This window comes from Chiloscyllium plagiosum, chromosome 32 (assembly GCF_004010195.1).
Source record: "Chiloscyllium plagiosum isolate BGI_BamShark_2017 chromosome 32, ASM401019v2, whole genome shotgun sequence".
Taxonomy (NCBI): Eukaryota; Metazoa; Chordata; class Chondrichthyes; order Orectolobiformes; family Hemiscylliidae; genus Chiloscyllium; species Chiloscyllium plagiosum.
In genome coordinates, this window is record NC_057741.1 from 17,011,174 (window position 1) to 17,025,458 (window position 14,285).

The 14,285-nt window shown below is 41.8% G+C and overlaps 1 protein-coding gene across 4 annotated transcripts in view; it reads right to left on the minus strand.

The window, feature by feature from the left end:
- Nucleotides 1–14,285, minus strand: part of maml3 (mastermind-like transcriptional coactivator 3) — a 524,196-nt gene that overhangs the window by 192,465 nt on the left and 317,446 nt on the right. For all 4 annotated transcript variants that reach the window (XM_043674113.1, XM_043674111.1, XM_043674110.1 and 1 more), the window contains exon 2: nt 11,665–13,167. In XM_043674113.1, coding sequence (XP_043530048.1) covers nt 11,665–13,167 — 1,503 coding nt within the window. The remainder of the gene's footprint in view (nt 1–11,664; nt 13,168–14,285) is intronic.

Below are 14,285 nucleotides of genomic sequence, written 5' to 3' on the forward strand. Positions count from 1 at the left end.
TTTAAACAGGCTCTGCAGGATTGGTTTTGCTAGGATTATCGTTTCCCTTCACAAATAGTTGCATAGAATATCTGATGTCGCTTATTAACCTCTGGCTTTTGTAAGATTAGTGAAAAAAACATTAAAGGATGGGGTGTATATTCAGCAGACAATGTCACCTAATAACCTCACCAAAAGCTGTAAGATTTTGCTCTTGTACAATTTGTTTTATTTGTCTGTTCGTCCCTCACCATCTCCCCAAGAGCAGATTTCTTAATTGCATGCTGGTGGAATATGAACTGGAGTCTTTTTGACATTTGATTCTACCTCCCAGTTATTATGGTGTGAAAGTAAATCTGTTACTTAGTTTAGCTGAACGTGGATTTGTATTGAGTCCAGTTTCGTTCACTAGTATAAAGCAGCATTCAGGTTACCACAGCTCTCCTCCTTCAATTCCAGCACTTCTCTCAATATTATAGCTTCGCACACTCTTCATTAATATTGAATTCCTGTCTCAAATTTTTGAGTGTGGAATGAACTGCTATTATGAAAGTGATAGTTTTAACGCGTTTACTGGAGGACAGTTGCATGCACAAACATCAGATCCATCTTGTTTCATTTTTTAAAGAAATGGCTGCTGCATGACCCAGCAAATGGCATCAATCTAAAACAAAAGCCACCAGGTAGTAACCCTATGCTAAGAGATCGCAGTATTTGATTGACTGCATTTTTTTGTCATCGTTTTGAGCTTTCTTGCCTTGTGACTGGCAATTTGACTGCAGCAGCAGCAGCAGCTTCCTTTGGGACAAACGATGAACTGATTCATGTCTCTGTGGACTCCATTCACTCATTTGGAAAATGTTATACATCGTGAACTTAGTTTGCGTTTAAAATTTTCAACACTGCTCAATCTGTGCACACAAATTTCCACATTGTCCATACCAAGTGTCATTACTGTGTACGTGCCTATATTTGGTGGAAAAGCCTAGAAGGTGCTGTGATGCCAGCTGAAATTTTACACAGAAACAGCAATTCTGCCCAGCAACCAGAAAGCTAGGGGCTGGCCCTGCAAGCTCTGAGGAGATTTCACATTGCTGAGGCAGTTAGGTACAGTTGCTGCTTCTACCCCTTGAGTTAGCATGTGGTACCTCCAGGAAATGCTGGCCAATCAGAGGGCAAGAAGCTCTTCAGCTCCAGCAGTGCCACTCGGAGTGGATGGCCAGTGCTGGGATTGCACAAGAGAGGAGATCTGGAGTGAAGCTCAGAGGGATTAGCATTGCCAGGACCAATCGTGAGGTGGGAAAGGCAGGGGAATGATTGGGCATTGAACCTGAATAGAAGGAAACCAACACACACACACACACACACACATAATATAGAGTGGTGCTGGAAAAGCACAGCAGGTCAGGCAGCATCCAAGGAGTGGGAGAATCAATGTTTTGGGCTTCATCAGGCTTATGCCCAAAACAACGATTCTCCAGCTCCTTGGATGCTCCCTGGTCTGTGTTTTTCCAGCACCACACTCTTGACTCTGATCTCCAGCATCTGCAGTCCTCACTTTCTCCACACAAATACTCCAGACAACACCACCCCCCTCCCCACAAACATACACATATACACTTAGGTGGCAATGTGCCAAACTGTTACTGTTCACTTAGATCGTTACTCACCTTACATATCCTAAAGGTAGGCAGCTACCCTCATCCCCCAACACCTTATAACTGGTTCCCAGTTTGGGGAGGGGAATTAAACTTCAACAAGAAACTGCTCAGTGGGATACTGAATAAACACCAAGGGCTCCTTGCTCAGTCCTTGTCCTACACTGGGAGAAGCTGCTCTCAGCCAAGGTGATGATGAGAACCATCGATAATTTATCCGATATCATTCACTACCCAGGGTCACGTGAAGATGGATCACCTGGATGTTAGTGGAAGCCTATGCGCTTCCAAACCTGAGGAAAAGCCAACACCTTTTGGGAAAGACTGATGTGGAGATGCCAGTATTGGACTGGGGTGGATGAAATCAGAAGTCATATGACACCAGTTTATAGTCCAACTAGTTGGACAATAGCCTGATGTTGTGTGACCTTTGACTTTGGAAAAGATTGGCAATGGAAAAGATTGAAGGGCAAACCAGCAGAGAAAAAGAATCCATGAAAATTGCAAAGAGATCAAATAGAGCAAAAATGCCACTAAAATAAATGTAGAAATTAAAATACCAATGAGAAATCCCGTATATATTGGAATAACCCATTGAATAAAAGCAAAACGAAAAAGCAGAAAGTGTGAAGAAATCCCTAAATATTTCCTGTCGAGTTTGCAAAGGAGCCAAAGGATTAAAAATAGCATAAAAAGATACTATTAAGAAAAAAAAATCTGGTTCCCCCATTGGGCTATTCTGGAGCCATTGGAACGCCATCCTTCCCAATGCCTTTGTCTTTCTCCTTATTGAACACTTTGTTTCCTCTGGCTTTCCTACCATTCAGTCACTACTTCACCACCCATCATTTATTTCAACTTGGTTTCCTATTACTCGGGGTCAATCTTTACCTCTTTAGCCAGTTTCTTTCACCTCCTTCCAACCTTTCACAGCCTTCAATCCTAGGGAACTCTACTTTAGGGCAAGATTGTAACATGTTCAAAATCCTTCCATCTACACAGCGTATAAATCAATATGGCTCCCTTTTGTGCTGCACTTGGTTCACCAAGAGAGTCTTAGCCAAAATGGTAGCATCCTATTCCATCACATGAGATATCCCTGAAGGCTTGTCCAATCCTGGCCTCACTAATTTTCATGTCTGGGAACAGTAATTGATGTTAGCTCCCCCCTTGTAAATTAGCTCTAGTTGCTAATTCCTTGGGGTTACATTTGGAGGCATTCCTCAGTCTTTTTTCCCATAAAGTAAAATTGGTAGTTTACCAATAAAGCTCTGGCATTGTGAGCAGAAATGACTGAGCTGCTCGGTAACTTCTGCAAACGATGGCATGGTTTTCCCCACACTCGAGAGATGTTAATTGTTACATTCGGAATCAACCAAAATGCCCATGGACTGTGGTTTGGTTGCGTTGTAATCGGGAGAGGAGGTAGAGCTCCTTTATTTGGGGCGATGTTTTCTCTGACCAGTGCTGTGGAAATGATCACCTGTTTCATGTTTCCCAACAGCCTTCCTCCAAAAAAATGACAATAAAATGTGCTGTCAAGCAAACAGTTACTACAAATTAATCAAAAAGGATAGTGAAATTGCTTTTTCCTCCCTTCCAGGGAGAGACAGTCATGAAATATAGGAATTAAACTATCTAGAATCAAGCAGGGGACATAAAATCCATAACCCTTTAATACTGTCATTCTTTCCTTTCAGTGGGTGAAACAGAAGAAAAAAATAACAGTAGGAATATCAACAGTGAAAGAGATCAAGTCATGGAGCTGAATTGCAAAGCTCTAACCTAGAATATGAAGCCTGTGCATCACCTTACTTCAGTATCCAATTGCTATCCATTGCATTTCATGTCATTTTGATTGATTCCACATCCTGACATTATTATTAGTGCTCGTTAGGCTCTGCAGCAAGCCAGCTAGTGCATCATCCACCCTTATTTACATGTCAATGTGAAATCTGGCGTGAGGACTTCTGACGCTCTGCATGTTGCTAGGCCCTGAATGCAGCCAAAGATTTACCGTCGGACAAGAACCTAGCTTTAAAATTCTCCCTGGGATGAGTCTCATCTGCGATCACAACACAGATAATCTACCATATTAGTGCCACAAGTCTCAATACTGCAGAAGCAATGAGGGGTGCTGAGTAATGCTGTGTCTGCCCACCCATTTGTTAAAATTATAATTGTTACAAAACGTGAGGAAGCCTGATGTAGTAAAATGAAATGACTGGTTTTCAATTGAGGCAGACTGCTAAGCCAAACTCGAGCCTGTGAATGTCTGTAAAATCACAATGCACAGATCATGAACAGCTATCAGCTTCAAATTAGTTATCCCAAAGAAATCAAATGTTCATCAGGAATTGTGAACTCTACGTGCGGAGCACCAGGACACCAAAGGGAGTTTTATTATGTTCAAGAGAGAATATGATACCATAATTAGAGGATAAAACTATCTTCGACCTCAGGGGGTGGGGTTTAACCAGGACCTGTTAGTTGTATTACACAGGGAATATCAGATATCTAGGACTTACTATGAAGCAATGTCCTCAAACTTAGTTAAATGCAGGGGTTGATTCTCAAATACTCACTGGGAACGAGGCTAGGTGTGGGATTGCTTTGAAAACCACACTCCTAGATGGCACTGCTTTTCCCCAGTAAGGACAGAGATAGGATGGAGCCAGCAACCGATTTACCTCCAAATTAACTGTTTATTCACAAACTGCAGAGAACAAGAAGGAAATGCTCAGAGTTGAGGCCAGGAAATGTGAAGAGTCTGCCACACACATGTGCTCCACTGTCAGGAGCAATGTGGGAGGCCATTATGTGGCATGACTGACAAATAAAAGTAATGGGAAAATATGGTAGTTCCAAACAGAGCAGGTCAATGAACTTCCTGTTGGTCTTTCAATCATTTGTACGAACTGTGATGTTGCTGGCACTCTGACATCTTGTCTGTTCCATTCTGTAAGCAACAGCAAGCTCTGTAATGGCTGCCATCTGCCTTTGAGCAGGTTGCAATGTCAAGCCGGTTCCTGGCTCTGCTAGTGCCACTGATTCCTCCAAGTTCATTTACTGGCTTATCATTACAAAATCCTTCTCCTTCTTAGGCATTCCGTCATGGTTAAGGATGATATGCTACAGACTGGATTGATACCCAGACACTGGGTTCCCGACACCAGATTGAAAATGGAACACGATGGATTTCAAATAATAAAAACCAGCCTAGTGGGCATTTCTTCATCTGGTACCAGAACCCTGCCTAACTTCTGAACTGCTCCCATGAACCCTGAAAGTAGAGAGCGGGCACACTCACAAATGAAAGAGAACGTCCCCGTTCTCCCAGACAACTGAAGTCTGAGAGAAACACAAGCAGAAGAAAGAGCAACAAGCATGTTGTAAATCCGTTTTAATCTGAGCACTGGATGCGAGGAAATGTGACTAAGTACTTGTTTAGTCAATATGGTGATTTTTGAAGAGCAGTCAATGTTGCAATTTAAGAAAAACAAGTATCCTTTCTCTTTCACCGGAATTTGGGGTGAGAGAGACACCGTGACCTGACTAAACAATAAATGCAGTGAGGCATGAGAGGCCATGATGAGGCCTGTCCTGAAAGAATTGCAAAACACTGATTTAAATTATGTCAGCTGTCTGAATCTTGTGATTAAATTATTGTCCTTTGGGAGGGAGAGACAGAGGGAGGGAGAAACCGAGTAACTACAAGCCTATCATTTTAACCTCAGTCTGGAACGTATTATGAGAGTTAGACTGACTGATCATTTTGACAAGTATCGGACAAAAACTACATGGATTGTGAACATAGTTGAGATTTTTAACAAGGTACAGTACTGGCGTTGCAGATAGGTAGTTTATGAATGTTGTGTATGTATGTTCTTCCCCAAATGAATCGTAGGATTATTAAAGTCTAGAAGGAGTTCGTTCAACCCATCACTTCCATCTTAGCTTTTTGCAAATGCGATTCACTTTGTCCCAGCCCTGACCTTTTTCCTGTAGCCCTACAAATTTCTTCCCAGTACAGATAATTATCCAATTCTCTTTTGGAAGCAGTGATTGAATCTGCCTCCACCACACCTCAGGCAGATCCTAAGCCCTCCTCCTTTTTGTAAGGTTTCACAGAATAATCTTTCAAAGCAAAATCGGAAATGTAACCTTGTGATACAAGTTGATAATTAATTGGCAAGTGGGAGACAGGATAAAGAAAGCGTGCTTTGATGAGTGAGATGTCACAAGTGGTGCTTTCCAGTGATCTGTGTAGGGCGTCCCAGCTTTTATTAAAGATTTTGACTGGAAATGTCTATATTCATATTTGGAGTTGATGCCAAGAGACAGCAAATTGTGTGGATGTGAGGAGAAAGCTGCAAAGTGACTTTGACATTATATAATATGTAAAGAACAAGGAGCATATTGTCATGTACATATGTATTCTGAGGGACCACATTTTACTGTTGCACTGCAGTCATGTGCCAAGTAACAAAATATCAGTCTACCAGCCAAATGGAGAGATGTAAGGAATATACTCATGGAAAGTGTAGCAATTTTGAGTCTAAAGGGTGTTTACTGTTTAACGTGAACCAGAAGATATACAAGCAGACTAAAGGGGGAAAACTATGGCAAATGGATTTCAATCTGGACAAGTATGAGGTCACTCACTTTGGATCCCAGAAAGACAAATTAGAATACTTAGGAAATGCAAAGGTCCAATGTGATTTGGGTGTCCAGGTACGAAAGTCATTAAAATCCAGTACACAGATGCAGAGTTAATGCCTCAGGTCAATAATCTTTCAATAAAGCTGGGAAAGATCATTGACCTGAAAAACAAACTGCTTCTCATTCCACCGATGCTACCAGATCAATTGATATTTTTTGTTTTTAATCTTGAAAGTAGAGCTAGGCTACTTCGGAGTAAAATTAGGAAGCATTTACTCTCACAGAGAGTATTGGAAATTTGCAACTCAGTTCCCCAAAAATTAGGGTTGGTGGGTCCAGTACAATTGTCAACACAGATTGATACCTGCAGCTTATGAAAAGGCCAGATCAGCAAACATCCATTTGGTGAAACTGACTTGAGGGACCCAAATGGTCTGCTCCTGATCCTTTGCGCAAAATACTTTCACTGGCTCCCCTCACTTTTCATATTGATCTGTACCATATGCCATGCCTAGGTCTCTAATTAATGTCGCTCTCTAGCAGGCCACTCGTGAGGAAGTAGTTCACTTTTACCGACTGACTTTCCTCTCCTGCCAGAATAGCCCAGCTTGTACTGGAAACAGCTGGGGGGAGGAGGCGGCTATGTTACCTCTCCTGCCATGTTGCTCCTCATTGTTTATTGCAGAACTAATGAACATTATTAAAACACAATTCACAATACTGAAATTCAACCTAACATCAATATGGCTTACAATTCTCCTGCATGTATGGATTAATTCCCAATCTTAACTCCCTCCAGATACCTTTTATAGTGCAGGTTATTGGTGTTAGCTATTCCAGAATGCTCCATGTACAAAATGGAACTGATTCCTTTAACTAATCCTTGCAGCTTTGTTCTGATTGGATTTGAGGTGGGGCCAGTTTACAGAAGAAGCAGTTGTTAGTAACCAGAGAATGCAGATTCAAGGCAGTCGGCAAAAAACAACTGGCCAAAAAATTTTTTTTTTCAATTAAGCAGTGAGTTATGATCTCAAATGCTCTGCCTAAAAGGATAGTGAAAACAAATTCAACTGTAGCTTTCAAAAGGAAATTGGATATCTGCCACAGGCATAAACACAGGGTATTATAGAGCATCAGAGGGTTTGGTTATTACTTCTGCAATTAACACAGGATATCACTACAGGCATTGTACAGGGTATTACTGCTGCCATTAACATTGGACATAGCTCTAGATATTAGCATGGGATATTACTTCAGCCACTATGACAGGACATTACTCCAAAGATCAGCATTGGGTATTACACAATATTGCTATAAAATCAACATGCAATATTACAGCAGACATTAACATTAGATATTTCTGCTGACATTAACATCAGGTATTATCACAGCTATTGATATAAAACATTACTATAGGGCTTAATATAGATTATTACAACAGGCAACATCAGGTGGGAGTCGATAGATCAGTTGGTTAAAGGCTAGCGTGTGGTTCAGAATAACATTAACAGCGCAGGCTGTTCAATTCCTGTTCCAGTTGAAGTAGCCTTGGGACCATACTCTGTGTCCTGCACAGAAAGTGGATGGCAATGGTAAACTACCAATGACAGAAGCTGCCAAGGAAGCGGTTCAGGGTGAAGCATTACCAAATGATACAGCTACAGGTAGAGAGTACATGCATAAATTAACAACAGGATATTACTACAGACATCAGCACAAGATACCATGCCAGACAGTAACAAACCTTGCATTTATAAAATGGTTTTAAAAGTGCAAAATACCCCAACTTGTTCACAGGAGTGTTATCAAAAAAGAGAAATATAAGAAAACATATGATGAGATGAGTCAATGAGTTAGGCTTTAAGGAGAGAATTCAAAAAGGAGAGAAAGGTGAAACAGAGAATTGAGGTGCTTAGGAGGCAGAAGGCTGAAGGCACCCCCATCAGTAATGGAGCCATTAAGATTACAGAGATTCATGAATCACCTAGTGTGGAAGCAGGTCATTCGGTGCATCGAGTCCACACCGACCCTCCAAAGAGCGTCCCACCCAGACCCACCCCCCCCCCCCCCCCCACCCTATCCCTGTGACCTTGCATTTCCCATGGCTAATCCACTTAGCCTGCACATCCCTGGACACATTGGCCAATCCACCTAACCTGCACATCTTTGGAGTGTGTGGAGGAAACGCAGACACGGGGAGAATGTGCAAACTCCACATACATGGTCGCTCGAGGCAGGAATTAAACCCGGGTCCTGGCGCTGTGAGACAGTGGTGACAACTACTGAGCCACTGTGACACCCCATGCAAGAGGCCACAATTCAAGAAGCAACAGAGATCTTTGATGTTTGTACTGGTGGATAAGCAGAGGAATTGTAAATATGAAGGAGAAATTTAAAATCAAGGTTTTAATGGGTTTGAGAACAAAGGGAGGTCAACAATTAGAGGAGTGAGTAATACATGAAGTTAGAAACAGCAACATTTTGGACAAGTTCAGGTTTGTGGAAAATGAAAAAATGAGGTTGATAAGAAAAACATTGGAGCAGTTAGGTTTAGGGGTTGCAAAGGTATAAATGAGAATTTCAGCTCGAGCTGAGATAGGGACACATTTGGGTGACGCTAGAAGTGCAAACCAATTGGCTTGATGATGGACTAGAAATGTGTCCAAAACACAACTAGGCCTCAAACAAAACAAAACCCCAGTCCAACACCGGCATCTCCGATTCAAACAAAACAGTTTGACTCGGTCACCAGGGAGCAGGATAGAGTTAGTCACTAAGGGAGAGAGTATATCATGACAGGCATTAGAATAGGATCTTACATTAAGCAGATATTGCGAAAAGTAATGTCATCTTAAAACAAAATTGGCAAGCTATTCAGGAACATATGCATAGAAATTGAACTTTGTTGAGATGCGATTTTAATTTGGGGAACCAGATTTCATGGGCAAAGCTCATCTGAAAATCCTCCAAGGTGCAACTGGGCTGAACTCATTAGATATTTAAATGAAATATGTAATATCTGCTTCAGGTCTCCTTGCTGAAATTAGATTGAGATGAACCCTGAGGATTATTCCGTAGAGGATAAGATGGTTTTAAATTTCATTGTTGTGGAGGCAAGAATACTAAGACTGTTCCTGTAATGCCACAGCATCCCTCATCCTCAGGAGTGGCTGGAAATATACTCAATACAAAGGAAGATGCTTGTGGTTGTTAGGGACATATTATCCCAGTCACGAGGCATCGTTGCAGGACCTCCTCAATGTAGAGTCCTTCCAGCATTTTCAGCTGCTTCATCAATACCTTTCCTTCCTACACAAGGTCAGAAGTGGGATTAGATTAGATTACTTACAGTGTGGAAACAGGCCCTTCGGCCCAACAAGTCCACACTGACCCTCCGAAGAGCAACCCACCCAGACCCATTCCCCTACATTTACCACTTCACCTAATACTACGGGAAATTTAGCATGGCCAATTCACCTAACCTGCACATCTTTGGACTGTGGGAGGAAACATGAGCACCCGGAGGAAACCCATGCAGACACGGGGAAAATGTGCAAACTTCACACAGACAGTTGCCCAAGGCAGGAACTGAACCCGGGTCTCTGGCGCTGTGAGGCAGCAGTGCTAACCACTGTGCCACCGTGCCGCCCATGTTTGCTGGTGATTGTGTTCAGTTGTATTCATAACTCCTCAGATAATGAACCCTGCAAGATCTGGGCAATATTCTGGTTTGGTTCATAACTAGAAGTACAATTCAATCAGTCACACAACTATTGGGAAATGACTAACTCCAACAAGACAGAATCCAAGCATGTTCTCTCAACAGTTAACTGCATCACCTTCCATATCTGGGGGGAGTTATTATTGATCAGAAACTTATGAGATATGAGAGGCATTGATTGTTCAAATCTTTTCCACAGAGGGCATAAATTTAATGTCAGGGGTTTAGAGGGTATCTAAGGAAAGATTTTTTCACCCAGAAGATGGTGGAAGTATTGAATGCACAAGCCAGAGAGGGTGGTGGAGGCAGATACTCTCACAACATTGAAGAAACATCTGGATGACTACTTAAAATGTGAGGACATAGTAGGCTATGGATCAAATGTGGGTAAATGGGGTTAGTATCGTTTGGTGTTTGTTGGTTGGCCTAGACATGGTGGACTGAAGGGCCTGTTTCTGTGCTGTATTACTCTGGTGTATTTATACTTCCAATTTCTCTTGATTTTTCTTATATTCCTGTAAATTTCAAAGCACCTGGAACATATTCAGCTAACAATCTTGCAACAGACTATGAATCCCATTCAAGAATATTTGTCACTCATTTGAGACTTTTATGCACTTCATCTACAAACATTTATTTCCATTCTTCAGAGAGTGACTGAAATCTAAAGACCAATGGAACTTCTAAGAAATCAATATTTGAAGCAGAGGATATAATGCAGTGGGGAGAGAGTGGAACAATGGGATTCATTTGGATGTGTTCTGGCAAAGAGTTGGCATACAGACACAATGGAACAAATGGTCTTGTGTCAGTGGTCATAGTTAGATAAGGCGTGATTCTATAGCTAATAGAGATGTGAGCTATTATTGCAGCCAACAATACGAATTTGGTGATTTGTAGCGTTATTTATACTGCTAAGTTACACAGCTAATAGCTACTCAAAACATGAAATGTTTAAAAAGTAATGAACAGTCTCTTTACAGACTTCAGACCTGTAATTCTGCTTGTTAAATCAAGGATATTGTGACATTGCAAATAAGGAGTATCAAATTTGACCATCATGCCTCCTCAGTGTTAACTCCTTTAGTCTTGTTACTGTGATAGAAGTGATCAGAAAACTAGAAGAAACTTTTACACTTGAACAAATAAAAGTATGCTTACAGAACAAACATCACCGTGCATGCATGATTAAACAGTCCACTACAGTTTGGACAATAATTAACAGATCATGGACACAAGTGAGTATACCAGATCTCAAACTGAGGCCTACATTTTGCTGCAGGTTTTAATCACACATTGTTCACTGGTTACACTTCTTTATCTTTGAGAGTTTGTAAAGGCAAATTGTTCTCAGCACATTTCCTTATTTAACACAAAATATATAAAATGCCTCCAAAGCAAAGCTTGAAGCAAGAAATTACTCAGTTTAGATCAGTTTTCCTCAGGACCCCTGAAGTTGGAATCAAGAAACCTTACAAAAAATATGCACACCATCTAATATAAGATCAATTAAAATATTGGACATAACCAAATTATCAAATTTACATCACATCAATTTGAAAGAACTGGAATTAGGGAAATCATCAGACTGTAAAAGCATCCACCTTGCCAACATCTAAAAATCAATTTTCTCTGCTCACTTACCGGACCATGGCTTGGCAGTGTTCCATAAGGTATTGTCGGGGGTAGTAGTCCTTTCTGCTTCATTAACAGCAAACGCTTCTGCTCCTCGCTAATATGAGAAGCCTGAGATTGAACATGTGGCTGCTGTTGTGGCAAGTAGGGCATCATGGGAGCTTTGTTCTGATTAGCCATAGGTGGGGTCATTCTCTGGCCCACAGGCTCAATATTATAATGAGACAGTGGCTTAGTGTTAGCATACGAAAGCATAGGCTGTTTGTTCACAGAGGTCTGCCCTATCGTATTTGGCTGTTGATTCATTATGTTCATGGGGTTTTGTGAGAGGTAGTTATTCATGGCCTTCTGAGGGTTGTTTGTCATAGTAGGCACCATAGGCTTTTGGTTATTAAAGGCCTGTGGGTACATCATCGGGCTATTTGGTTTGTCTGGATTAAAACGCCCTGCGAAAGGACTGTGTGGTGGGGCTGCAGATGACCAGCTGGGTGTTGGGTTCTGCTGGTGTGGCTGCGTGTGCTGCTGCTTTTGTTGCAACAGCATAGCTCTTTGCTGTTGCTGAGCTGCCATTTGTTTTAACTGCTCAGCTCGAGAAAGATCAGAACCACTTGACTGAAGAGTTCCTGGCCCAGAGCCCGGCCCTGGACCCTGTCCTGACCCTGACCCAGAAGATGTAGTTAACAAAAAGCCATTTCCAGACCTTGCATGTGCTTGACTTTGATTTGGAGTTTGCTGCTGGGGTTGGCTCACAGATGTTACTGGTGAAGTGGCGGGAGCAGAAAGGGATGAAATACTTGACACAGAGGACACACTAGAAACAGTAGAGACATTAGAAAATGGAGGACCTGACGAAGATGGCCTAACTTGCGGAGATCCCATCGACATCTGATTAAAAGGAGACTGGCACATCTCACTCTTTATATTTGAATTTTCTGGTGGGATTGGGGTCTGTGACGCGGGTCTGATAATCTCCATCTCCTTCTTTTCATCAAAATCCTCATTAAATAGATCATGCATGTCATCTTCTGGAACTGTGCTCGTTAGTTCATCAATTAATTCCTGCCATTCTTGCTCATTAAGATTAATATCAGAGAACAGTTTATTCTGATGGAGAAGAGAAGCATCTGATGAGTCCATGCAACCTGGATCATCGAGTGGCTCTTGTTTAAGTTCCTTGGTTAAGATTATGTTGAAGTCATCTTCGTCTCTGGTGCCATTGGCCTGCAGGTTCAATCTGGCATGTCTGCTCTCTTTGCTTATGTCATCAAAGCCAGTCACATTATTTCCGCTGGTTGGTATCTGCAATGATGACTTTATGTCAAGTTGATGCAGAGGAGAGACTGAAGGCATGGGGATCTTACTCGACAGGGTGTTGCTGTGGTCTAACCCAAGCCCATCTTTTCGGACTCGCTTGCTGCTTGGAGAGAAGCTGCTGTCAGAAACTCCATTTTGCAGGTCACCATTTAATGGGGAACGTGCTCCTTCAAGTTTCCTCTTTACAGTTTCTTGAAGCTTTAAGAGGAACATAAAAAAAAATTAATTATTAAGAGTCTTCATGATGCATTAAGAGCACAAAAAAGCAATTCTATATCATACAAACTTGTGATCATACACAGTTGAACTCAAATTACTGCGAAATTTGGAGTAAGAGGGAAGCATTTTAATTTTATTGCGTTTTCTCTTTTGAAGTTAGTTTCCCGTCACAAGTGACTATTCAACTAGGGTCACTTTAAAATGGATGGGACAAAGTGGTCTATCCCTCTCTTCAAGGTTGAATTCTGTTGGGTTTGGGGCTTCTGTCAATCCCTCAACAGCTGTCTCAGCCCGGGCTGCTTTAATTAGTATAAATGGCAGGGGGTGGGGGGCAACTGGTGGATTCTGGCTCATGGGTGGAGTGCAAGTGTGAAAACAAGGAAAGATCCAAGAATACAGGGCTGACAAAGAGGTGAAGATGCTGCTACAGGGCATTCTTCTGCAAAGTGGTTGCATCAAGACTACAACAGAAATGCCTGAGGCACCTGTTCACCAAGGCACTCCTGCGGGATACCTTTCAGGTGGGTATGGAGATCAGGAAAATTATCCAGGGATTTGGGCTCTTTACACACAGACATTAATCTTCCACCTTCCACCATAACCCCCTCCACCCCACACACACCAACCCCGTCAGAGAGAGAGAGAGAGAGAGACAGACAGATAGAGAGAGAGAGAGAACTTCTATCTCTTAACTTTTATCCTCAATGGTGAGGAAGGAGGGAAATCCCCATCAGGTAGCTAGTCAACAATAGCCCCATATTCCAGACACTCTCTACAGACTGTCTATTCAGTACCAGAATTCTTTTAAACAGTGTCAGTATTTAGATAAAGCTGCAGTAAATTACTCCAAAATAGTCATCTTTAGACGTGTAAGTTCTATATTCTTAAGATTCCCAACCAACTGTTAAATTCCATTCACTACTTGCTATTAAAATTTATGAAAATTGTTTGTTTTTAATTTCTCCAGCCATACTTGCTCCTCCACTTCCTTTTCCTTACCTATCCCTCCCAGACAAGCCAGCTCACACAGCCCCTTTGTAGACCGACTCTTGAACATAGCAACTCATTCGCGAATGTAAAACTTTTGAAAATTTGGT